This window comes from Triticum urartu, chromosome 7, assembly GCF_003073215.2.
Source record: "Triticum urartu cultivar G1812 chromosome 7, Tu2.1, whole genome shotgun sequence".
Taxonomy (NCBI): Eukaryota; Viridiplantae; Streptophyta; class Magnoliopsida; order Poales; family Poaceae; genus Triticum; species Triticum urartu.
This window is the reverse complement of record NC_053028.1, coordinates 646,732,953-646,757,364: the sequence shown is the minus strand read 5'-3', so window position 1 is coordinate 646,757,364 and position 24,412 is coordinate 646,732,953. Positions and strand designations below refer to the sequence as shown.

Sequence of the window (24,412 nt, the reverse complement as noted above, 5' to 3'; positions counted from 1 at the left end):
GATGTGCATGCGTCTCAATGAGGATGGTGGACATCTGTTCCTTAAATGCAAACAAGTGAAACAAGTCTGGAGAGCCTTACTAATTGAGGACATCAGGTTGAACCTCCTGCAGTCAAACAATTCCATGGCAATGTTTGATCAATTGTGGGCTCTGGATAGTAAGCAACGTGAGCTAGCGCTCATTGTGTTGTGGGAGTGGTAGAATGTTTGAAATAAAACTAATGCAGGGGAAAGGACCCATATATGCAAGGAAATGTCCTCATTGCCTCAGTTTTCGTGGGAATCAATGCGAAGGCTGTCACACTGCCGCGCTGGTTAGCCTTCATTGATGTCTCATGGGCGACGCAGTGAAGGCGTCGCGCCGCGCATTCCGTCTGATCTCACCACGCGTACGCACGGCGGCCGCCCTCTCACCGCCCAAGCTCGGCTATAAAAGTGGCCCTCCCTCGCTGGTGAGCACACACTTCATCGCGAGAGAAACTTTCTTCCCCTCCCACCGCCAACGTCCCTCTTGACCGAGCACGCCTTTCCTCCCCCTCTCTCCCCACGGGTGAGCATGGCCGAGCGTTACCCAGGCGACGGTGTGGCAACCAACGGCTTCGGCCGCCATCACCTACATGAGGACGAGGCACGGCTCTTCTACGAGGCCAACTACCCAGCACTGTCGGGCATGCGGGGTGCCGGGCACATGGAAGCTGAGCGCCGGCAAAGTCCCAGTGCCACCACCGCCCACCGGCGCTGCCCATCGCGGCGAGATAGCGCGCATCCGGTCCTCGCTGCTGGAGCAGTCGCGGAACGAGCCGAGGTATGCCCCCCAACAGCAACACGGTGTGGACGGCGTACTTCGAACGCCGCCACGCCGACTAGCTCGCCTGCTCGAACGGCGTTGAGCCCCACGGCCGCACCCTCGAAGTCGTCCTCGAGTACATCAAGGCCGGCACCACGCCACGCTTGGAGTACTCGGTGCCCCCCACCTTCTCGCACCATCGCGGCAGCTCTTGGACGCCACAGTGAATGGAGATGGCGATCTTCTCGTCGTCGGGCTCTGGCTCCCTGTCCGGATTGCCAGCGCTCTGCCCCGTCAAGCCGGAGCCACATGAGACGCCGCTCGGGCGCCGCACCCACGGTGGCGTCCTCGTCATCAACGAGGGAGGCCGCCCCTCTCCTTCTTCTTCCCGCCTCGTCAGGCCGAAGACCGAGCCGGGGTTGCTCCCCGTGAAGAAGGAGCGCTCGAACATGGCCGCTGCCGACGAGACCAGGACTACGTCCGTGAGCAGATGGAGCGTCAGCGCCGCGCCTTCGAGGAGATCGCCACTCGACGTCGTGGACGCGAGGAAGGCGGCATCGTCGTCCTCGACATCGACGAGGAGGAGGCGCCTGGGCCGGCCAACCCCCCACGCACCGGCGACGCTGGTCAGGGGTGTAGCAGGAACGACAGCGACGATGACGACGACGATGACAATGGCAACGACTACACCTAGTTCTATAGACTCCTCGGCATGTAGAAGGCAGGCGCCACCGCCGTAGTAGTGCTAGGCGTAGTTGTCGTTTTTAGTTAGCTTTAAATTTATGTTTTAAGTTTTTTGTACAAATATCAATGAAATCACCTAGGTTAAACAAAATCGTGTCATGTTTGGCCAAATTTTGAAGGCGGTGGCTGAAAAACCTACCGCCACCACATCAAATTTATTACCGGTATACCGTGAAATGATACTGTGTAAGTCTGGGGCCGAACGGGTGGAGATGGTCTAGCTCGTGGTGGATGGAGAAGTCCCGGACTTCGTTGTTGACTTGGTTGTTCCCACTTCAAAGAAGAAAAAAAAGCAAGCGCTTCCGTCCCCGTACCCTTCCCCCGTCGTCACCTCCATCTCTGCACACGCGCAATCTCTCACCGCATCTCCGGCGACCACCGACCACCTCCGGCCACCGCTACTCCTTCCCTCTCCTGCGATGGCGCCGCGCGCCGGCGGTCAGACCTACGGCTTCCCCATCTACTGCGCCTCCTGGCTCCCACTCGCACACATCATCAAGCCCTCCCCATCCGCCGACGGCGTCGTGGATGCGGACGCGTCCCCGGCCCTGCCCTCCCCACCTCCGCCCCCCATGGTGGCCCTTGGCGGAGGCGGAGGCGAGGGCCGGAGCGGCGTGCCCAACGCGCTGGTCGTCGCCGCCCTCGCCCCCGCCGCTGCAGCAGGGGCGCCTCCAGCGCTCTCCCCCGAGCCGGTGAGCGACCCGTGCCCCCTCGCTCTCTGATCTCACCAGATCCACACGGATCTCGGGAGAGACTTGCGTGCTGATCTGTCGCTCTTGTTTCGATGATGGTGGGGTGCAGGTGTTCAGGCTGGGGACAGAGGAGCAGGTGCCATACAGGATGGCCGTACACCCCCGCGGCGATGGCGTCCTCTGCGCCTTCCCCAACGGCTGCAGGTACTCGAGTCCTTGGACATGTGACGCTGATGCTCGCTACTGCATTCGTCTGTCGTCGTGAATTTTGATTAACTCAAAATCTCCACAATGTGCGCGATCTTTAGTGTTGCCCTGTGGGTTAATTGTTGTTAACCTGTGGTTCAGATGGTATGTATGCTTAGAATACTTTGTGAGTCCGGTACTTCGTTCGATCAGGGGTGTTGTGGATGTGGGGTTATATGCTGTAAATTCTGATTGATTCGACCAAAATATAATTAACCTATCATATCACAACATAGTGTTCAAGACTTCTAGTAACATACAATGATGCCTCTTGATGACCCCATAATATGCTTGAACTGTCGGTGTAAGCACTGCGCTGGATTTGTTAGTATGGCTTATTTCCTGATTGTAGCTAAAACTCGGGGGCACCTGTATCTGTTTCATCTTGTGATGTTAAGTTTATTTCAGTTGTTGGGCCCCATCTCATTGGCCTTATCAATGAGCATAACTGGGCTTGTTGGGGTGTTACTGTAGAAGAACTGGTGGTTAATTAAGTTTTTAGCTGCAAAACATACAACTTCATACTTCTTCAATCTTATTTCACTCTATAAAAAATATGCCGTTTGTCTTTTTTTTACTGACTGATTTAAGCACAATTTAAGTCAGCCCGATGGTTCTGCAATTCTGAACTCTTACCATGTGTCACTTGCATAGGTTGGTGCAGTGGGAATCACCAGAAGGAGAAGGTCCACATAGCCTAGTTTTGAGATCTGACCAGGAGGCTTTAGTGAAGCTAAAGGATGTTGGTTTACAGTTGGCTGTGTCATTCAGTGGAGAGGGTTCAATACTTGCCACTGGTGGCGAGGTAAACGAAAGTATTATAGTGTTATGCATTTGCTTATCTTACCTATTATTTCCCTTTTTTGGCGCCAACTCAGTTTGTAGTCAAGTCGTTAGCTTGGTTTATTGCCCCCCCCCCCCCCCCCCCCCCAAGTTTCGTTTTTTCCGTTGGTAGTAATGGAGGTGGGCACACTTGACTCTCCAAAGCATGACATATGGTAGCTTTGACAGATCTGATAGCTGTAGGTGTTAATAGAAACAATTTGTTTTATATCTAGTGACTTTATGCAGAAAGCAATGTACCATATGGTCATTGTGAACAACAATTTGACCATCGCGCACTAACTTCTAACTTAATCTAGGAACCTAAAACGCATTTTACAACATTCACAACCATAATTAGTGTGAGCCATAGGATTAGGCAACTGAACTGACATAGATTGTTTGTGTGTAGTACGGAAATGTTTGGCAACAACATAAAATTAGCGTCTCTGTAATAAGTGGACAAATGGTTGCAGTTAAGCATACAGATAAACCAACTTAAAGTTAAGCATTCCCATGATGCTCTTGTTTGTACTCCCTCCGGCAACAACTAATATGGAACGGAGGGATTATGTTTTTATACATTCTAGTGCTGTACATTATTTAGCTTAAAATAAATTGTCTATTGCTTCATTATCTTCTGGAAATTCTTACAAGCAAAGCAACCATTCAATGTTTTTTTACCTTCTCATTTATATGAAGCTATTCTAGGGTTTTCTGTCATTCAGTAAAATTCCATTATAGTCATGCGCTTATGCTTTGAGGACTAGCCAATAAGTTATATGGTTGTGCTGTTTTTTTAGCCTTTTCATGGCAGTTAAAATTGTCCATATATATTATTTTAAGCATGTTAAATAAATCTCTGTGTGCTGCATAGGATGGACATTTGCGGGTCTTCAAATGGCCTGGCATGGAAACCATTATTGAAGATCCTGATGCTAAAACATCTGTTAAGGATCTTAGTTTCAGGTGAAATAGTGCCATTAACTTTCTCTTTCCAAATGGATATTTATTATTTGATACTGATGGGTTGCCTCCGTTTTGGGACATGCTTTAGTTCCGATGAGAAGTTTCTAGTTGTGAACAGGAGCAGTGGCCCATCTAGAGTGTGGGATTTAAAGTCATCTGAAGCTGTGGCTAATCTGCCAAGAGAACAAGTGAATGATTTTTTTGTTTGCCAATTTGCATTAGTTTATTTTCTTTGTTTAAAGTGCACTTCTGACTCGTACATTTCCAGGGAGAAATATTTGGCTTCTGCCGATTTTCTACTAAGTCTGACAATAGTCAGGTTCTCTTTGTTACAGCAATGCAAGGTGACATCATGATTTGAATTCACCCTGTTATGAATGAAATATTTTGAAGTTCTCTTAAAATATGAACGGAATTGCCTGGTAAATCTGAGACCTGACAGTTACAATACCCTGCTTCTTAGGTGATTACGGGAAAATAATATCTTGGAATACTACCTCATGGACAAGAATTGGATCAAAGAAAGTAACTCGTGATGCGATTTCAGCTTTTTCAGTCTCGCCTGATGGTACACTTCTAGCAATGTGAGTAAGGAACTATGAATTTCACATTAACATGTTCAGTGTTCTAGGTTCAAGAGACATGCGAGTCTAATTTACTTGCCTTCGCATGTCCAGTGGAACTATTGAGGGAAGCATCAGTGTTCTAGGTTCAAGAGACATGCGAGTGGTTGTAACAGTTAAAAAGGCGCATCTTGGCATTGTTACTACATTAGCGTTTTCTCAAGATTCAAGGTTAGTACCTGTGCTCTCGTTCTGCTTTAGTTGATGAATTCCACAAATGCAATCTCTCATTGTTGTTGTTCTATCATATAACAGGGCCTTGCTGTCGACTTCCTTTGACTCAACCGCAAGGGTGACATCGACTGAATCACCCAAGAGTGATGGTATGTTGGTTTCAGATCTTGAGTTATCGTTTATCGTGTACTTGCCAATTTTCTGAGTATTCTGAAAATGGCTGCATGTTTTCTGATAGGTATAAGCCTCTGGTCCATGGTACTGGCTATTATACTCGCAATTTTGGTATATTACTATATGCAGCACAAAGAAGATCTCTTGGCAATGTTGCCACAATGAAAATTTTGTTCAGCATCTACTGATATCTCACTGCTTACCTCTGATTATCTGATCTTGCACTGGAGATGAATGTTGTATCGTGTCGGAGTTAGAGCAATTTTTGTATTTAGGTGAAAGAAAAACGACTCAAAAGCGTCCAGATCCTTTTTATCATGTCACGCTGGTATAAGAAGGCCATCCTCTCCTGGTTTGTACAATTGGTGGCCATTTATGAGTTATACTATATATAGGAGTATATGATAACTTGTGCTATGCAATATAGCTATGGTTTATGCTATCAAAGCCATCCATTTGCCGGCTCAAAAAAAGGGCATCCATCGGCTCCATGATCTGTGTAGAGAAACAAACGTTTTTGCAGTTTAAATTTACTATCTTGCGTAAATAACCAAAATGACCTGAGCATGATCGAGGGTGTAGCAGACCGACTATTTGTATACAACCAAGTTCATGTACAAGTGTAAACCAACCAAGTTGGACGTACAATGGACGTCGAACTTGGACATTTGATGTACAAGTACTTGTTTAAATTATGGCCACACTGCCATAATTTTTTTTTTGAGCATCAGTACAGACACAAGCGCTCATATACATGCGCATACACTCACTTCTATGAACGCATACCCTATCCCTACGAGCACCTTCGAGAGACTGAGCCGGCATATCATTTTGAGATTTATCATTTTGAGATTTACGAAGTCATCGAAGGCGTCTCGTTGTCGACGGGAACGTCTTCTCCCATTGAAAGCGCATCGCCGAAAATCCTGAAATAAATCCAGGAATAATGCGAGCATCAGGATTTGAACCCTGGTGGGTTGGGGATACCACTGTCCACCTAACCAACCCAATCACAGGTTGATTCGCAAACCAAGTGGGACGTACTAGTGTACGGGGCTGTTTGGTTTTTCACTAACTTAGCCAAAAATTGCCACAACTAAGGTTAGGCAAGTTTGACCAACTTAGATGAGTGGTTGGTTCAAGCCACACCTTAAACAAGTCACATTTGAACCCTACATGACATACACATAAAAAATGTGGCAAGATTTTCTTAGATTTGTTAATTTATGACTCTTATTTTGATGAACTAACCTTAGACAAGTTTGATAAAAATGCATGGTAAAGTATGACAATGCTAATCCTAGAACCAAACGTTCCTTACAGTGAAGACGAGAGCCATTGGGACAGAGGACGGGCGTAGCCAAGCCGCATGCAGACTTTGAGACAGAGGATTAGTCGACAAAATATCGGTCAGGCATATGCGTGCTCGTGCTCGAGAAGAGAAAGGCTGACACGCGTAGGCCCTGCAGCAGCTAGCTCCTCTCCTCGGTCTTCAATTTACACATGGCCTGGTCTCACTGAAGAAACCGTGTGTGTTGATCTGCTGGATCATGCATGGCGCGGACGGCTCGAAGACGCTCAATTATGGCAGTGTGACCATAAGACTTTTCGCCATGCACATTGCTGGCACATACAGCATGCATCTAAGCAGCGGAGACGAGACGAGAGGCAGGCTTTCATCTGATCTGATATGGTCTGATCGATCGACTAGGCAGAGGCAGGCACGCTGCCGTTCACCCACACGTGCGGTTCGCAGTCCGCAAAAGTGATGCTGCATGCGTTGCAGAGAGAGACGCGACGGGACCGGAGAAAGTGGTGCCCCCAGTTGAGTCGTCGTGCGTGCGTGCGTGCATGCATGCGCTGCGCTTTGCCACGGACGGCGTGATCGCTCGATTACCACGGCGCACGGAGGAGTAACATTTACAAGCGTGTCGGCGTGCATATTTTTATTTTTCAACTTCCTCATTTCAATGACCTTTGGTAGTGATCTACTCCAAACTACGAATGCAGTGGTATAATTTTTACCCCGACGCAGTCAGTCTCGTTGGTTAAATTTACGGTTAAAGTTGAATCTCAAAAAATGTGAACACATTACATTATGGAATGGTGGGAGTAATATATTTCTTTACGGAAGGAGTACGTTCGTACTCCAGCTTCTTTTTTTTAGTCAATGAGCTGTATTGATTAAATGAGATCGTAAGCCAACTTCCTACTCTTTCGAGTCCTCATGCATCCACCGAGGAAGGGGCGATGACAGCGACGCGCCTTCGGCTCGCTTCAGTGCCTGTAATCGTCGCTAGGTGATCTACGGATCTGGATGTAATTTTTATTATTTCTAGTGTTCGTTGTACTACCGTGATTGGAGATGAATAGATTAAAAGTTTTTCCGAAAAAAAAGAAAGAAAGCATATTGTTGTGTCAGATGCAGAGCAACTGACACGACATAGCCTCCGAAACAAACGAGCATCACACACCATCACGTCCATGCATCACAGCGACGGGGCCGGGCTTGGCTTAGCCTCTGCACCGACAATCGGTGTTCCCAACTCCGTTAACACGGTCTTGAAGCTGCAAGACGCGCCGGACGGTACAGCGCCCTCTCGGAGACCAAGAATGCCAGCGTCGTCGGCGCACGCATCCACAGGGATTCAGATGCCCTTGGCGAACAGTGCACCTTCGTCCGGGAAACCGCTCGCGATAGGACGTGCCAGCACCGGCGCGACCGCCGAGGAGGACGGCGGCGCAGGCAATTTGGGCGGCCGCTGGCTGTCACAACTTACGGCACGATCGGTCGATCTTGGGGGCCGGTGTGAGGTTAAGCTGGATTCATTTATAGAGAAGAAAAGTATTTTTTTTGTCTCTTAACTTTTGGCGGGGTCTAGATTTGTCCCTCAATTATGGAATTGGACAACTTACGCCCTCAACTATTGAAAACAGACAAGATTCGTCCTTGGTCATTGTTTTGACCGGTTTTGGTGTTGTCTCACCCCGGTTTTGACCATGCCGACTCAATTTCGCGTAATGTTTTTAAATTCCGGTACCTTTTTCAAATTAATGAACTTTTTAAAATCTCCATACTTCTTTCAAATTTGTGTACCTTTTTTTCAAGCTCACATACTTTTTTTCAAATATACATACTTTTTCGAAGACGTAGTTTTTTCAAATTCACACTTTTTTCAAATTAACATACATTTTTTCAGAAAGTTCATTAATTTTAAAAAGTTACGCAAAGTTGAAATGAACTGAGCGGATTTGAAAAGACTACGTGAATTAAAAAATCATGGATTTGAAAATTCATGTGAATTTTAGTTAGCATCGGTCAAAACAGGGATGAGACAACATCAAAACCAGTCAAAACCGAGACCAAGGACGAATCTTGTTCGGTTTTATTAGTTCGGGGTGCAGGTGGTCTGGTTTCGGAGTTAAGGGATCAAATCTAGACTCCATCAAGAATTAAGGGTCGAAAAATATACTTTTCTTTTTTAGAACCAGCCGTGAAATTCCTTCATAACGCACGAACGCACGTTTCTTGCTCTCGTGCAGTAAATTGCAGTGGCGTTCCTGTGGATCAATTGAACATGCGGCAAACGTTACAGAATTTGCCGGACCTTGCAGATTTGTAAACTAGTTTTTTTTATTAAATCTAATTGTGAACGGGTTTGTGGGACAGACCTATTGAAAATCCAGATAGACCGGATACGTGGATCTAGCCCACATGAATATACCGCCACGGGCCAGAACTTGTTTACTTATGGGCCGGGCCATGGTACATTCTTTCTACTGGTTTCGTCTATGTTGCATGGGCCTCCAAATACCTATGATGGCTTTCACATTTCACTTTGCTAGAAAAAGTTCCCCTAAAAAATTGCTAGAAAAAATACTGATAACCTCCTGAATTGTATAAAGTTTTACTTTCTTAGATTGTATGAGATTTTAGGAAGAGGGTAGAAGGAATTGGTATCCATGAATCATTTTTTAGATCATATAATTAAAATTATCGGATTTACAGAGCATGAGCCCCTACATCCATAATTTCATTCGGACTTCAAACCATGTTTGAGCTTTTTGAAACACAGATATGTCCTCCACTTTCACTCTCTGTATTTTATTTTATTTTAGAGTGGTTTTTACCCATTCATTTTTGGCAACATTTTACCCAAAAACTGTGACTTTGTTCAAAGTTTACACCCTTTAATAATTTCCCATGATTCTGATAGCACCGCTTGTGAGAGAACGAAACATACCCCTAATCAGGCAAGCATCGACGACACAAATTTCTTACCGCAGGAATGTGACTAATCTTTGATGGTGAGTCATGTCTTCGCTGCAGTGCTCTTTAGTTGTCGTCCTCTGGTTCATCTCCCGCCCATGCTCGTGGCTGGAAGGAAAGGAGTAGGTAATCCGGCTAGATTGCTAGGGTTAAAAATGGATTGCATGTTGCCATTCATACGGAATGTGGGTCATGGCCACGGGGTACATAAAAAACACCTAGATGGTTTCTTTTTACCCCCTTTGTTCCTAAATATAAAATGATTTGGCACTTTAATTCGAACTGCCAAAGTGTCTCATATCTAGGAACGAAGAGAGTACTATTTAGTGTGGAGAAACAGCCCAACATTCCTTTTATTCTAGAAATCCACTTCCAGCAGCGTCCGTCGAACCCAGTCCTGGGTGCTACTAAGGTCGATGCAACCACTAAGCTACATGCCCTTTTGCGATTGGTCGTGCTTTTGACTCACTTGCCACATTTGTCATGTGGGCTTAGCATATCATTTTTTGACAAAGGGTGAATTTTATTAGCTCAAAATAAAGCATTAAGAGGATACAAATACAATGTGCGCACACCTGATCTCTGCATAATTAGGATGCACATAGCCAATGCTTAGCATATCATAATCACGGGAAAATGGGTAACAATTGTGCGCACATTTGACCTCTGCATAATTAGGATGACAAGTTCTTGGTAAAAATGTGGCAGAGAAAATTAAAACGCCTTAATAAAACTACAAACAGGGAGAAAAATGAGAAATTCACTTGATGTGTTTTGATACCATGTGAAATCAAGAATTTGGATATCTTAATCGTGTGCATTTTCCAATTTTAGTTCTCTAATCCGGGTGCGATCCCAGGAAGCCCTAGAGTGCAGCACACAGGAACACAAGATGCTACAATATTATCATAATCGAACAATTGCCATCCGTGAACACACCTCGTTACTTGATCCGTCCGTTGGGTTACATAAACAATCACAAGAGCCAGTTAACGAACCTTTGCTCCATGGATATCGTTACCAGGCTGTGGCGCTCTGCAGGAGGACGAGGAAACAGGAACAACCCCCGATTTCGCGCGCCCAGTGACCCAGAAAACCCCGTGCCAAGAGAGACAAAGGACAGGGGATCCTCGCAAGTTTTCCCCCGCCAAGACGGCGCCTCGGGCGGCCGTCACTTCTCGCTCCGCCCCATTTGTTTAATTGCTCCGGCGATGTGGCCTCCCCGCGTCCGCTCGGCCCCCGGATTGTTTACTCGCCGGCGAGCGACTCGAGCCTGCCTGCGTCCATGATTCGAGACATGACTCCTCCCCTCTCCCGCTACGGGAGGCATGCATACGCACGCAGAGGGAGATCTCGAGCTGGCTGGCTCCTGTCACCTCTCGCATTTTCCATTGGAGACATGTCAGTTGTCGTACTAGTAGCACCTAGCTAGGCTTTGCTTGACACGCATGCACGCTGGTGGGTGGCTGTATCCTGCTGAAAAGATGGGCACAATCTCATGTTACATGCGGCCTGGCACTGCATGGATCTACCCGTACCTTCATTATTGAGTTGTTTATTTGGAGCAAATCTGCACCTTAAGTTAGGTCGTTGGATAAGGCGGCTAGGCTATTACACCTTAGATCTAGCTAAGGTTGTGTTGATTTGTTCAAACGAGTTGATGCTGCCGGAAAGCCCTTCTTAAAATTAAGGCCCTGTATATGGCTAGTAGAAAGATCAAAACGGAATCAGGAGATCTAACTAAAGTGTGGAAAGACTCTATTAATGGGTCTAGACCATTACAGGACTGTTATCCCCTGCTGTTTGACATATGCACTGAGCAGGACTGCACTGTCGCAAAAGTCAAAGCTGTGACTCCCAACACCTTCTTTAGAAGAAGGCTTACCCCTGATCTTCAAAGGCAATGGGAGGATATGAGGAAATATATTGACAGTATACAGCTGGGAGTAGGGGGGACCAAGTATACTGGGGGCTAAATGGTAATGGTAGATTTTCTACCAAATCTATGTACAAATGACTAGAAAACCCTCTTAGTGGCTGTCACTATAGATGGATTTGGAAGGCCAAGATCCCCCTCAAAATCAAAATTTTCCTGTGGCAGCTATCTCAGGATGCTGTCTTGACTAGGCAAGTTATGAAGGAGAGGAAATGGCCCGGGGATCCCAAATGCTCCTTTTGTGACAATATTGAATCATCCCGGCATTTGTTTTTTACTTATCCTGTGGCTAAAGTGGTGTGGCGTTGTGTTGGGATGGTTTTAGGGACGACCTCTGTCCAAACAGTTACTGGTAATATTTCTCCTGGTGCCACACTTTTCTTCCCTATGGGAAGAAATACTATACTGTTGGCCTAGCGGCCGTTTGCTGGGCTATCTGGTTGGCTAGAAATCGAGCCACCTTTGAGAAGAAACAGATTAAGACACCGTTTGAGATTGTGTTTTCCGTGTGCTCCTTTTTGCTATATTGTGCAGGTCTTCAGCAAGGTGATGGAGTCAAAGAGCTGCGCAGTGGGCGGCGATGGTCAGGTCAAGCACTATGAGCATGATGAAGATGTGCGAGGCGGCGAGGAGACCGATCGAGGAAGAATGATCTCGCAATCTCGCCTGCTTTCAGAGTTGCCGTTGTCGTTTCCAGCTGTTGTCCGTTTTCTGTTTGGCTCTTGTGATGAGCTTTTGGCTGTAATAGACTGTAGTATTTCAGGTTGTCGTTGAACTATGGTGTTGTCAGGTTTTCGCCCCATGGCGTTCGTTTCGATGTCGGACGAACACAGTGAGTTTTCTGGCAGTGCCCGAACTCGCTGCACCTCTTTTCTTTTTCTCCTGTTTGTTTCTCGGAACAATGTATTTCCGTTCATTTGCAATGAAAAGGGATCATGCCCGGTTTGAAAAAAAAAGTTGATGCTGCCGGAGCCAATTTGGCGAGCCAGGAGTGCTCACAGGAGGCAAATCATTGGGGCCGAACTGCCGGGCGGATCCTCCACGACTACTTCTGGTGATTCGTCGGACGGGTCACCTGAGGAATCGGTCTGAAACGCGAGGACTTCTCTGATGGCCTTCTGTTTCCAACTGAAGTGAGGAACGGTGTAGCTATCGGCTGTTCTCCTGAACAGTCCACAGCTTTGTGGGGGAGCCGATCCGGCATGATCCGTGTGACACGGCTTAGTTCCGTGCTGCTGTCAACTGGCGCGCGCCTAATCGGGTCGTTATCATGCCCGATCGTCCCCCACCACCACGGCGAGCTTCCGGATTCGCCATCACCTAGAAGCAACTTGGAGCCATCAGCCATGGCTACTGTTGGTTGGAGCGACGGGAACGCTTTCCACTTGCGGTGGCGTTTCGAGAAGTAATCATATGCTCCGTATCTATCTGGAGTGCTATGGATTCATTGCTGTCTGCGCGATCAAAGTGGGCAAAGCAAGGATTACAGATCAGCGAGGGGAGCCTCCGAAGAATAATTCAGCTCGCGCTGCACATATAGACGGAGGCGATACTACGTACAGTGCATATATATATATATGCTTTTCTGCGCACAGAGGATGTAAATCTTTTTGGACGCCAATAACACCCACATGTATAGCATATTAGACATCCGTCCACACACCGTGTATAACATGAGTATGAGGCAGCCCACACGGATTGTGTGTGGGTGAACATTAGAATTGCCCGCACGTGTGGACGTAGCTACTTCGTGCCACACGCTCAATAAGTACTACTCATCTTCATTCCGTGCGTGTGGCATGAAACAAAAATGCCCACACGTCCTGCCGCAACTACGTTAGATACTTCGCGGGATGATGATTTAGTTGCCATCCGGGATGACAGATGTACTTATCTGGGATGGCAAATGTAATTGTAAAAGCATGGCAACTCTATCTGTTTTTGTAACTATAGTTGTCATGTCTAATTTATGGTAGTTGCCCTGTGTGATTAACTACTTGCCACATATGATCAAACAGTAGTTGCCATGTGTGTCTATCTAGTCGCCACGTGTGGTCCAACCATAGTTGCAATGTATGGTTAATCACAGTTGCCATGTGTGTTTATCTGGTTGCCACGTACGCGCAACTGCAGTTGCCGTCTAGTAACGAATCATAGTTGCCATGTGTGTTTATCTGTTGCCACGTACGCGTAATTGTATTTGTCATCCAACAACGTACGAGTGTCTTGTGGGCAAAAAGCAGTTCGGCCACACGCGTGTGGACTAGGTGACGACTGTGTGGGCAGAAACTAGTTCACCCGCACAGTGCAGCTGGCAAACCGCGTGCAGCGGGGCGTGTGGGCGAACTTTCCAACGCCCACACACTAGCCCCGTCCTACGCGACATGCAAAATCCGCCTCAATGTATCAAGATTCGTGCAAACTCGACTGGACGGTGATTCGCGCGTGTGAGCGAGTTGTAAAACTGCCACACGTGTGGGCGTTAGTATTTTCGATTTTTTTTTCAGTTTTGCTAAATCTCAGTCGACTAAGATTTTATTATGTCTTTATCGATACTATCTTTCTTTGATTTTGCATGAAGATTGATGAAAAAAATTATTTTCAGTTTTTTTTTCTATATACTATATCACTTGACTGAGATATGGCCACACTTTTTTTAGAGGACGTGTATGTAACTTTTTTTTTCCGGCTCGTGTATGGTTGTGAAAATGGCAATCCCTATACAGTCAAGGCAATGCTGTTGCACAGCACAGGCACGTGATTACACGTTGCACCATGCACCGTACCAGTGGTCGCAGTCGCACATATGTGTGTGTACTCCGAGGAATCTCGTGCGCGCACGTACACACGAACGCATGTTCCTCCTACCTCTAGCACGAAAGGACCACCATGGCCAGCAACGCATGTTCACTTGGTCAGGCAGGCCATGCATGCAATCTGGCGAGCGTACGAACCCCACGGACGTACGCCGACGATGGACGAGGCCTCGACACGCACACGCTGGCTGGCTGCGCCGACATGCATGCATGCATGCACGACGCGTTCGGTCTGGCCAACGGACGCCCGATACGAGTCGGAGTGGCAGTACTCCGTATACCGCAGTGTCCTACCACTGCATGCATGCAGGAGTATTACTGTACTACTACCGACCTCCGTCTGCAGGGCATTGATGATCAATGGCCCGATCGAAGTCGTGAGATGTACGAGCGGATCAAGCACGTCGTACGTACGCTCTGGCCGATCTCTGATCCACCGGTAGCCGGTGGCCGGCCGATGGATGCGTGGTCAGGCACCGGCACCGCGCACCGGGCTTCATTTACTCCCATCATCCGTCTCACCTGTCGCTTGCTCTTTAGGAGTACGTAAGAAACACAATCTGACGGTCATCACTTCACTACTGTAATAAAAAGAAACAGCTTTGCTCATCGCAGCAGAGTATACCACTAATATTACGTGAGATTATCCATCGACATAACATGAGGCTTTCACCGACCGACGAGATTTCTTTCCTTCCTTCCCGCTGCTGTATACATGTAGGGCTAGCTGAAGTAAAACGTGAGCGCGCGTCGTGGTGGGTCAAACCCGGCCGTCCGTCCGTCCGGACGCTGCACCGTACGCGTGGCGTCCGAGATCCACCAAACGCGCGCGGGTGTCTGCGCGTGATGGGGACGAACGAGATCGACGAGCCCTCGACGCGACGTGGCTCGTCGGCGAGCGTAGAGTACGGGGCGGGACACACCCACCCGTCGTGCTCACCTGACCCTCGCGACCCGGCTCGGAAAGGCAGGTCGGTAGCTCTGTTTCGCAGGTAGTCCGGCTTGGAAAGGCGAAGTCGTGCGGAAGAAATAGCTGCACAGCACACCGGTACTACTCCTTTGTAGCATCGGCACAAACAAATCCTCTCTACCCACGAGATGCATGCACGTTGATGTATAACAGCGATCCATCCATTCAAGACCCTGACCTGATTATCAAACGGACGGACGGACGTGGAGGTGAGCAATGGTGGTAGGGGGAATACGACCCGGTCAGCCGGGGCAGCCTCGTCAAACTCAAACCTTCGTCGAGATTCTGGACGCCCATGTCGGGGCGGCGGGCGACACGGCGGGCCTACAACCCACGCGGCCGCCGGCGACTAGCCCGCCCTGATGCCTGCCTGCGGTGACCGATCACATCGCCATAAAAGCATTTGACAGGACACGCTTGCCTGTCCAAAAGTGATCCCACTCTTTTAACGACGATCAATCAGTCCATGGATCGGCAGGCAAAAAGAGAGACAGTAAAAAGAAGAGATTAGCGCGCGAGTATTTAAACCAGCTAGAGCACGGGGTTCCAGAGAAAGTGAGAGAGATAGATCTTCGGAGCTCAGCAGGAGGGCAGGCAGATCCATCCGTCGTCTACGACGGGTCCTCGTCAGTTTATTTTACTCGATCGCCATGCATGCATGCATGCAGCAGACAGTCTGTGTTCCTGCGAGTGTATGCAGCAGCACTCGCCGTCGTTTGCACCTGGCACAGAGCTACAGTCTGACGCACTAATTACATGCACTATGATCTGATGATTCTGCATACTCCATCAGGAGTTTCACTTTGTGGCTAAATGTCGTGTTCCGACCCTTTATCCAAACCTCGAGATTTGATCCTAGTTTAAGAAAATTTCGAGATCTGACCTTTTTGCTACCGCGGGACCATGACGGTAGGGTATAACAGCCTACCGCTAAGGGCCCTGACGGCAGGGTTGCATGCCCTACCGTCAAAACCCGCCTAAGGGCCTCTTTGATTCGTAGGATTTTGAAAACGTAGGAATAGGAAAAGTGTAGGGTTGGACTGGCATGCCCATTTGAATCCTATAGAATTAGCAATGATTGTTTGATGCTACGGAAAAAACAAAGAAATTGTAAAAAAAGGTTGGAGTGGATGTTAAATTTCCTATGAAATGTAGTACAAAAGATTCCATAGGAAAAATTCCTATGAGATCTAATCCTATGAATCAAAAGACCAATATAGGAAAAAATTCTAAGGACTTCAATCCTCCAGAAATCCTATAAAATTCCTTTGAATCAAAGAAGCCCTAAGTATTGAACACAGTGCGTGCTCGTGCCTACCGCCAAATACCTTGACGGTAAGGTTGTGCAGGCTACCGCCAGCCCGTTTGGCGGTAGAGGTGTTTCCTACCGTCAAAGTCCCCGGCGGTAGGCTGTTAGACCCTATCGCCATGAACTCTGGCGGTAGCAAATGAGTCAGACCTCAAAATTTTTTTAACTTAGGATCAGATCTCGAATAGGTTTTGAAAAAGGGTCAAAACACGAAATTTTGCCTCCCTTCGTTTTATCCAGCTATGGAGGACTTCTTCTTTTTTGTGTGGATACGTGATGGCTTTTTCGATAAAAATATCCGCTGCAATTCAACTATGTCGGCATCGGACGGTTGATGACAGGGTTCGCGGCTTCGCGCGACTGTCCGGCGGAGAGCGACGTTATTCGAGGCTGATACGCGACAGGGACCCTCAGCGTGCAAATTGCGTACACATTAGATGCATCTGGGGCTTGCTAATTAATCTGACAAGAAACCATCGTCGTCTTTTTCGTGATAACAGCTGTCGATGCTTGGTGCTGATCGACGGCAACAGCTCGGGATTTGTATTGATGCTAACCAGTCCCCATCCACTGTATTCCGTGCACACCTGAACCGCCTACCACTGGCCGTATACATGTATTTTCAGGCACATATGGTTGGAGATCAAGAATGGTACGACTAACCTTCTATTAGATGTCAAATCATACTTCAAAAATCTAATCTAGTAGGAGTGCCTAACATTTGCTATGGTCTGGCGTGATTTGCCATAACTTGATTCGATGCCATGTTTCGCCTCCTTGAATTTCTTGCCAACATATCTCGGGCCTCTTTTCGTGGGTAGGTCGATTGCGTTGCCGTGACAGCAAGCTGGCGACGGCACTGTTCAGAATTTATGCCCACTGAGCTGCTGCCAAACAGCGGGTTTGATTCCCAGTTGGCCTGCCATGACGGCCAGCTCTCCTTCTGTACGGCGTCTCGAATCAAATCATATTTGCTTCGGCGCGAGGTGAGGCGTGGGCAGGTACGTACGCGCGCGCGGTGATGAACAGCAGCTCTGGCTGGATTTAAATGCCGTGTCTTTCTATTTCTTCTTCGGAGCCTCGCGCGCTTTTTCTGGCGAATCATGTCCCTGGGTAGCTACTGGCTAGGTCGATGTGATATGTAACATCAGCTAGCACGATCGGACATCTGCCGTGATCCCTTTGCCGGTGATCGGCGATCGATCGATCTGCTTTTGCCGGTGTCATTGAAACAAAACGGGCACGTACGGCTTGTGTACTCAGTGCACGTCACAAAGCTTCAGACATGGTGAATTAACCCAAAGTTTCACTTTATTTATTTATTTATTTTTCCGAACAGTCGAAGTGACGCATCCTCGGGACAAGAAGGCGACTCGTCCCCCTATCTTGCTCCGGCGTGGCGATGGGGAGGGAAGCCCTATATCACACCGCCATTCCCTCCCCTTCCCCCTCGCCGCTAGCCAAGTGAAGCTTGGTCGGTGCCAGCTTTCTCATCCTACGACGTGGTTGCAGTGGATCCATGGCAGGCGCGCGCGACCCTTGGGTGTGGCAAAGGTGCGCCATACGGTACATGCGGTGTCGGCGGATCCATGGCAGATGCACCTGGATCCTGACCCTACCACTAACGCCACCTTTGGTTGGGTCGGGCTGGGTGGATTTATCTGGCCCGATGTGGCCTTTCCTTCCGAGTTGGTGTGCATCTCCGATGAGAGCTTATGCCTCCAGCTCTCCTGGTTCACAGGAGTACCACCGTGGAGAAATCCTTTGCCCGGATCTTCCTCGCTCGGATGATACCGTGTCAGCTACGGGCGCTAATGGTTTTGGGGCGGAGTATTAATTCTAGATACAGTTGTATAACGGTCTATGTATCACAGGCGTAATGCCTATACAAGAGTATGCCATGAATTATCATAGTCATAAATATAAGTATTGCAGTTTAATCACCGCCCAACTGTAATGTTCATCATACCACATTTATCTGCTTGGAGAGATGACACTAGTGAACCAATGGGCCCGGGGCTCTATTTTCCATTATTGAAAACACATACGAAAATAGTATTCTTTGATGTACCGTTTACCTTATTTTATCTATATATCAATTGCTACCATACTGTGTAATTTACCCTTGTAAATAAAATGACAAGAAGCTTGACAACCTGTTGGGGGCAAAAGCGTGTTGTGTTTCGTGTAGCCGTGACGTTGGGGCTGTTTGGTGGTTTCCATAAAAACCCGCCTGACTCACGCATTAATCTCATGCGTTGGATATTGGAGGTCTAAGGCTAGGATCGTTGCATGAGCAAGGACCTGCCTATTAAGACTCCATCCAAACAGTCCTTTTTTTACGAGAAGAATTCTCTCTTGTTTGATAAACCATGGTTCCCAATCAAGAAAAATACTTATTGTTAGTTTACTTATCCAACCACTTTTACAAAGGAGCAAGCGCACCTCCGGCTTGTCGTCGTCGTCGTCCATCTCGGCAAACATCTCCTCGTAGAAAATTTTAATATGATTTCCTGGTTTCTGACGGGCTAACTAGGAGGAACACGAGGGTGTGGGAGATCGTGAGAGGGCATGTCCTACCGCGTGCCGACATCACTGCAATACTTGGTCGCATCCCAGCTGACAAGACTTTTATGCCGGTTAATTAACCAAATCCAAACTAGCTCTCTGCCCCACGCTTGACATGACATATGCGTATGCAATAATAAAATCAAATAGTGCCTTCCCAGGTGCATAGTACACCAAGGAAGACGACAAGGAACAATTTGGTAGTACATGACCAAATAATTGGTTTTACTACAAGAAAAGCTGAATCAAGATCTGCCATCCAAAGTTTATCATCTACGCTATTCACACATATGTGTGCATGCATGCAATTGCGTCACATGGCCTCACCACTACATGTTGTCTTGCTACGGTGTATAGGCTTTGTGGCCCATTGGCATCGCCCTGCCCTCAGGACCACTCTGTGCCCCTCGTGTTGCGTTCTGCATGGGGTACAATGTCATGGAGGTGTAGTACCTCGTCAACTCGAGTCTAATACTTCCCGAAAAAAAAACCTTGAGTCTAATACTGTGGGTGCCTACCTAGGCTCGTGCTCCTCTGTGTGGCTCTTGCCTCTTGGAGCAAGACGACAGAGAAAGAGCACTGTTGGTCACAACGACACGTAGAACAGTGCAAGGTCAGGCTTCCCAATGGGGTATCCCTCTTATTCTGTTTGGATGCATAAACTTGCTAATTAATTAAGGCTGTGGTTTTGGTCATGCAATGACCGAGGTGCTGTTTGGAGGTCTGCAATTGTTTTACCAGTAATGGTGTGCTGTGCTGGGAGACCGTGCTGTTTGAAAACGAGGGCCCTTGCTTTGTTTCTATATATGTGTTCGGAAAGACTGCTCAGGTGGGTGAGATAGGTCCCATCCTTAGACTAGGCACTATGGGTAGTAACATAAGTAGAATAGTAACATGTCCATGTTACTACTTTATGTTAGGCCAACTCCACCGCGCGAGCCCAAACGAACATTCGGTTTGGCTAGATTTTGTCCTTTTAAGGTGCAAATGGGTTCGTTCATGTCCGCGTTTGTCCGATGGGTCGTGGTTGCGCCCAACGCGCGGCCGCACCCCAAAACCTGTCCGGAGTGGACGTGAAAAAAAAACTTAAATGAAATGACTAAAAAACTAAATGAACGCAGTTAAAAAACATAAAACATATATGGGGTCACGGCCACAAAACGACTCAGTTTCTCAGTCCACTTAAACGGCCCAATTTCATAACTAACATGAAAACAAAATAAAAAAGCCTCCCGCGCGCTCCTGCCTCGCCCGTCGATGCCATGGCCGTCGCCGTCTTCACTGGCCGCTGGTGTCGTCGTCGTCGCTGACGAGGTCAACGTAGTCCGGCGGCGTCCACAGGTGGGCCGGCGGTCCGTGGTGCACGGGGGCGGAGGGCTGGAAGGTGGCCAACGCCTGCACCACCTCCTCCCGAGGCGAGGCCTCCCACTCCGACGACCGCGACAACGTGGGGCACCAGTTCATGCCCCCCACGGCGGCCGCCATCTGCTCAGCGGTGCACGACCAGCTCCATCCCTGGCCCACCAGGCCAGGGTGGAACGCGACACCGGCGGCTCCTCCACCACCTCCTCCTTCGGCACCATCTCCACCTCGGGGATGGCGACGTCGCCGGCCGCGGACAGAGCCTCATCTCCTCGAGGCCCTCCAATTGGCGCTCGTCGTGCGTGTGCATGGAGTCCTCCAGCACACGCGCCATGAGCCGGGTCTCCTCCTCCGCCGTCATGCGAAGAGGTGGGGGTGGCGATGGAGATGGCGACGGCGACGGCGTGGGCGTCAGGCCGCGCACCCGCGCGCCTGGGGAGCCGCTCGGGGCTCACGTGGCCGCCGCGGCCCCGTCAACGTGCCAACGAAGAACGACACCCGTCGCATGTCGTGCTCATCGCGGAACCAAGTGTCCCACAATGGCGAGTCAGGGGCGTACCTCTCGTCGTAGTAGAGGTCGTCCGGGAGGAGGCGGCGGCGGCGCTGGATCTCCTGGCGGCGCGCACGGCCGCTCAGCGGGACCGGCGGGATCGGCACGCGGTCGGCCGACAGGTGCCAGTTATTGGGGAGGTGGATGTCGCTCCAGGGCAGCGGCGTCCTCGTCTCCCAATAACGGTGGCAGACGGCCGCCTCGATGTAGTGCCGGTCGCGCTCGCCGGCGGCCGTGAGCGCGATGGAGAACGCGGGCGGCGCGAGGGCCCGACGTGGTGGCGATGGCGACGCGGGCTCCTCCTTCTTCACCGAGCCGCGGCGGCGTCCCGACGATGAGCCAGCCTCGCGGTCGTGCTTGCCTTTGCGACCGTAGTTCCATAGCCCCATGGCTGCGTGCGGCCGACCGACGAGTTCTTGGCTAGGGTTTGTGACTGGGGCTGTCGGGTTTCGAGGAGGCCACGGGATGGCGTGGGGCAGTGTGGACGACGATCGGTCCACGGTTCTCATTTAAGAAGGACCGCGACCCCTCGCCTGGGCGGATGACAGGCGGGTCCGCCCGCGCGTCCGCATTCATGTGGGCGGGTGGGAGGTAGGTGGCTACCTGCCATGCGGCCCCGATGCGGACGAGGCACGCGTCCATTTGGTGTCCGCCGCGACCCAAACCCGGCGCAAGTTTGCGCTCGGAATGGGTCGGGCCGGACACAAAACGGACCAAATGGGTCCGGGCCGTCGCGCGCTGGGCCGCCTCATTTGTCCGTTTTACCCCAAACGGACGGGGCCGGACAGAATGGGGTCACGCGGTGGAGTTGGCCTTACTACCTCTATAGTGGGGAGTAACATATGTGTGGTAACATGCAACACTTCATTTATTATGCTATAGACTCATCTTATCTTGATATGTGTGATGTTACTCATATTAGTAATAACTAGCTATGTTACTACATGCATTTCTTTCTTCATTTATTGCTTGCCACATCATCTATTTTATGTAGATGTGTGATGTTATTACCTATGTTACTTCCATTGTGGCTAGTCTTATGTAAACGACAAGTTGCAATAAACGTATAATTGCATGTAACTTTTTGTATGTTTAGCATTATTGGGTTACCTACTCCAACTTTATTGAAAAGTCAAACATTTTTATGTTTGACCGTATTTATACAATAATACACCAACATTTATGCCACCAAATTAGTAGCGTTAGATTCATCATAAAATATATTTTCATCATATACCTATTTTGTTTCACAAACATTGATATATTTTTGCACATACTCGGTCAAACTTTAAAATAGTTGGACCCTCCAACAAAGTTGGAAGTACACTCTTTAAAGGACGGAGGGAGAGCATGTAGGTGAAAGATGAATGACTCAAACATCCCGCTCGAGTGACCGCAGGGGCGAGCCAATCTCGCCGCTGAGGCAACCCACCAGTCTCCTCCTCGTCTCGTCGTCGCCTAAGGCCTTGCTGGCGAAGACTGCACGGGTTCGAGGACAGCGGCGGCGGGGCGATCTCTCTTTCCCGGCTTGGATCCCATCCGTAGTGGCTCACTGAAGGCCTCGGGCGGATCAGCGTGGCGACAACAATAGGGTTGCGGTGCCCTCAACCGACGCCAGATCCAGGGCGGCTGGTCGCCCCGGTATCCCCTGTGAGGCGGAGTTTCATGCGGGGAGGCCGGGGATGGCAATCAGGGCGACGCCCCTGCTGCGGTGCGGCGATCGAAGCCCCCATGGCCGGCGGTGACCTGAGGTTGGGTGGTGGCGGTGGCGGCGGCTACACTCAGCGAAGGTGGCGGCTGCGTGCAGATGGGTGGCATCGATGGCTGCGGATCTGGCGTCTTGTCCAGATCCGTCACGGTTTGGCCTTGGCCGGCCGATGGCGCGAGGAGGACTGGTGAGGGGCGGCTGGAGGCTCCCTGCCGGCATGCCGACGGCGGCCCTCATCTCCATAGCGAGGCTCCGTTCGGCTCCACCCAGCTGTGAGATCGGGGGGACGCGACTTCCCATGAAAATCGAGTGGACTACGGTCATGGCCGACAATGGCGGCGTCTTTGACATCGTTCCCTTCTCGAGGCATCGTTGTTGCAAGTCGTGGCACCTCACACGTGATGCTCCAGGGAAAACTCTAGATCTGGGTCTACCGGATTGGACAATGATGGCACCTTCAATGTCATTGTCCCTCCCGGGGCATCGCTTTGGAGCAACAGCTGGCTGGAGGGGACAAGAGGAGGAGCAGTGTTACATCTACCGCAAGGCCGGCGAAGGATCCCGGCTGCATGGCGCTGTGGAGGTTCAGCGACGGGCGTTTGTGAACAGATACATGTAGGATGGTGGCGCTGTGGTGGCGTCGACGACAAGCCAGGCAAGGTCGATGCGTCAGTTCCTGCTCTGGAGATGGACCAGTGCAAGATGTCAGCGGCAGCCTCTGAGAGTGCGCCGGACCGGTGTGCGACCCAGTCCCGGTATGTGGCTGGGCTGGGACATCTGACTTTAGATGTTATGCTTTGGTGCGATGTCTATTTGGTATTTGACTCGGACATTCGACACACCTTCATAAAGGGGATATGAGTAGCAACAAATGTTTTCTAGATGGTGGCTTCAGGCTTACCGATGTATTACATTGTATGATTTTTGTGAATAAATAATAAAATGGCTGCATGCATTGTTCAGATGTAGAGACTGGGAGTATATCCTCCTTCTCTAAAAAAATCTACTCCTACCTACATGAATTTATGACACGTGTAAATGACAAAGCTGCAAAAAAGTTACTTCCGTCCGGGTATATATTGGGCGCTCTCGTATTTTGGGTTAAAATTTGGTCATCTATATAACCAACAAAATACAACGTATGTGACACAGAAAGTTTATTGTTGGACTTGTCTTTGAAAGAAGTATCCACTGTTCAATTTTTGTGACAAATAATTTAGATTTCTTTAGTAAAATTTATAGGAAAAGTTTACCAAAAATAAGATAAGACACAGTAAACCCGAACGGAGGAAGTAAATGCTTAATTATTTTGTTAAACAGATGTATGACTCAAGTACTCATATAAGTATATGTTCTAGTGCTATCCAAATTTACGTGTGTTAGATAAAAAAAAACTGTACCATCAAGGATGGCGTCTAGGCCAGTGGCAAGAGCGCGGCTGTGTGCCTTGGCAGACCCACGTTTGAATCTTGTGAGCGGTATTTGTTTCACGGATTAAAGACTTGATGTCCGGCACATTATTCCTTATTAAAATGTCGCGGGGTTCCTCTCGCGTTGGCCTAGTTTTTAAACCTTTTTACATTTATACATACCTACATATTCACACAAGGATAGATCTTCAAAGCCGCTCATTAGATACTGTAAGATTGATACATATTCTGTTTCTCCAAATGATGGGGGTTATATAAGTAC

General features: G+C 48.9%; 1 protein-coding gene across 1 annotated transcript; it reads left to right on the top strand.

Annotated features, from left to right (window-relative positions):
• Window positions 1-1,799: 1,799 nt before the first annotated feature.
• On the top strand, window positions 1,800-5,673 carry LOC125521125 (SEC12-like protein 2). The gene is made up of 10 exons (XM_048686171.1): window positions 1,800-2,223; window positions 2,333-2,427; window positions 3,124-3,274; window positions 4,169-4,260; window positions 4,349-4,448; window positions 4,529-4,604; window positions 4,724-4,844; window positions 4,938-5,054; window positions 5,139-5,206; window positions 5,296-5,673. Exons 1-10 carry the CDS (start codon window positions 1,951-1,953, stop codon window positions 5,394-5,396), a joined length of 1,194 nt encoding a protein of 397 aa, XP_048542128.1. The 5' UTR covers window positions 1,800-1,950; the 3' UTR covers window positions 5,397-5,673.
• The last annotated feature ends 18,739 nt before the right edge of the window (window positions 5,674-24,412 follow it).

What these genes read in the sequence shown, in the direction of transcription:
- LOC125521125 (XM_048686171.1), top strand. Translation starts at nt 1,951, where the DNA reads ATGGCGCCGCGCGCCGGCGGTCAGACCTACGGCTTCCCCATCTACTGC. An exon ending in CTAATCTGCCAAGAGAACAA is followed by an intron (nt 4,449 to 4,528) that starts GTGAATGATTTT and finishes GTACATTTCCAG; the next exon opens with GGAGAAATATTTGGCTTCTG. An exon ending in TGAATCACCCAAGAGTGATG is followed by an intron (nt 5,207 to 5,295) that starts GTATGTTGGTTT and finishes GTTTTCTGATAG; the next exon opens with GTATAAGCCTCTGGTCCATG.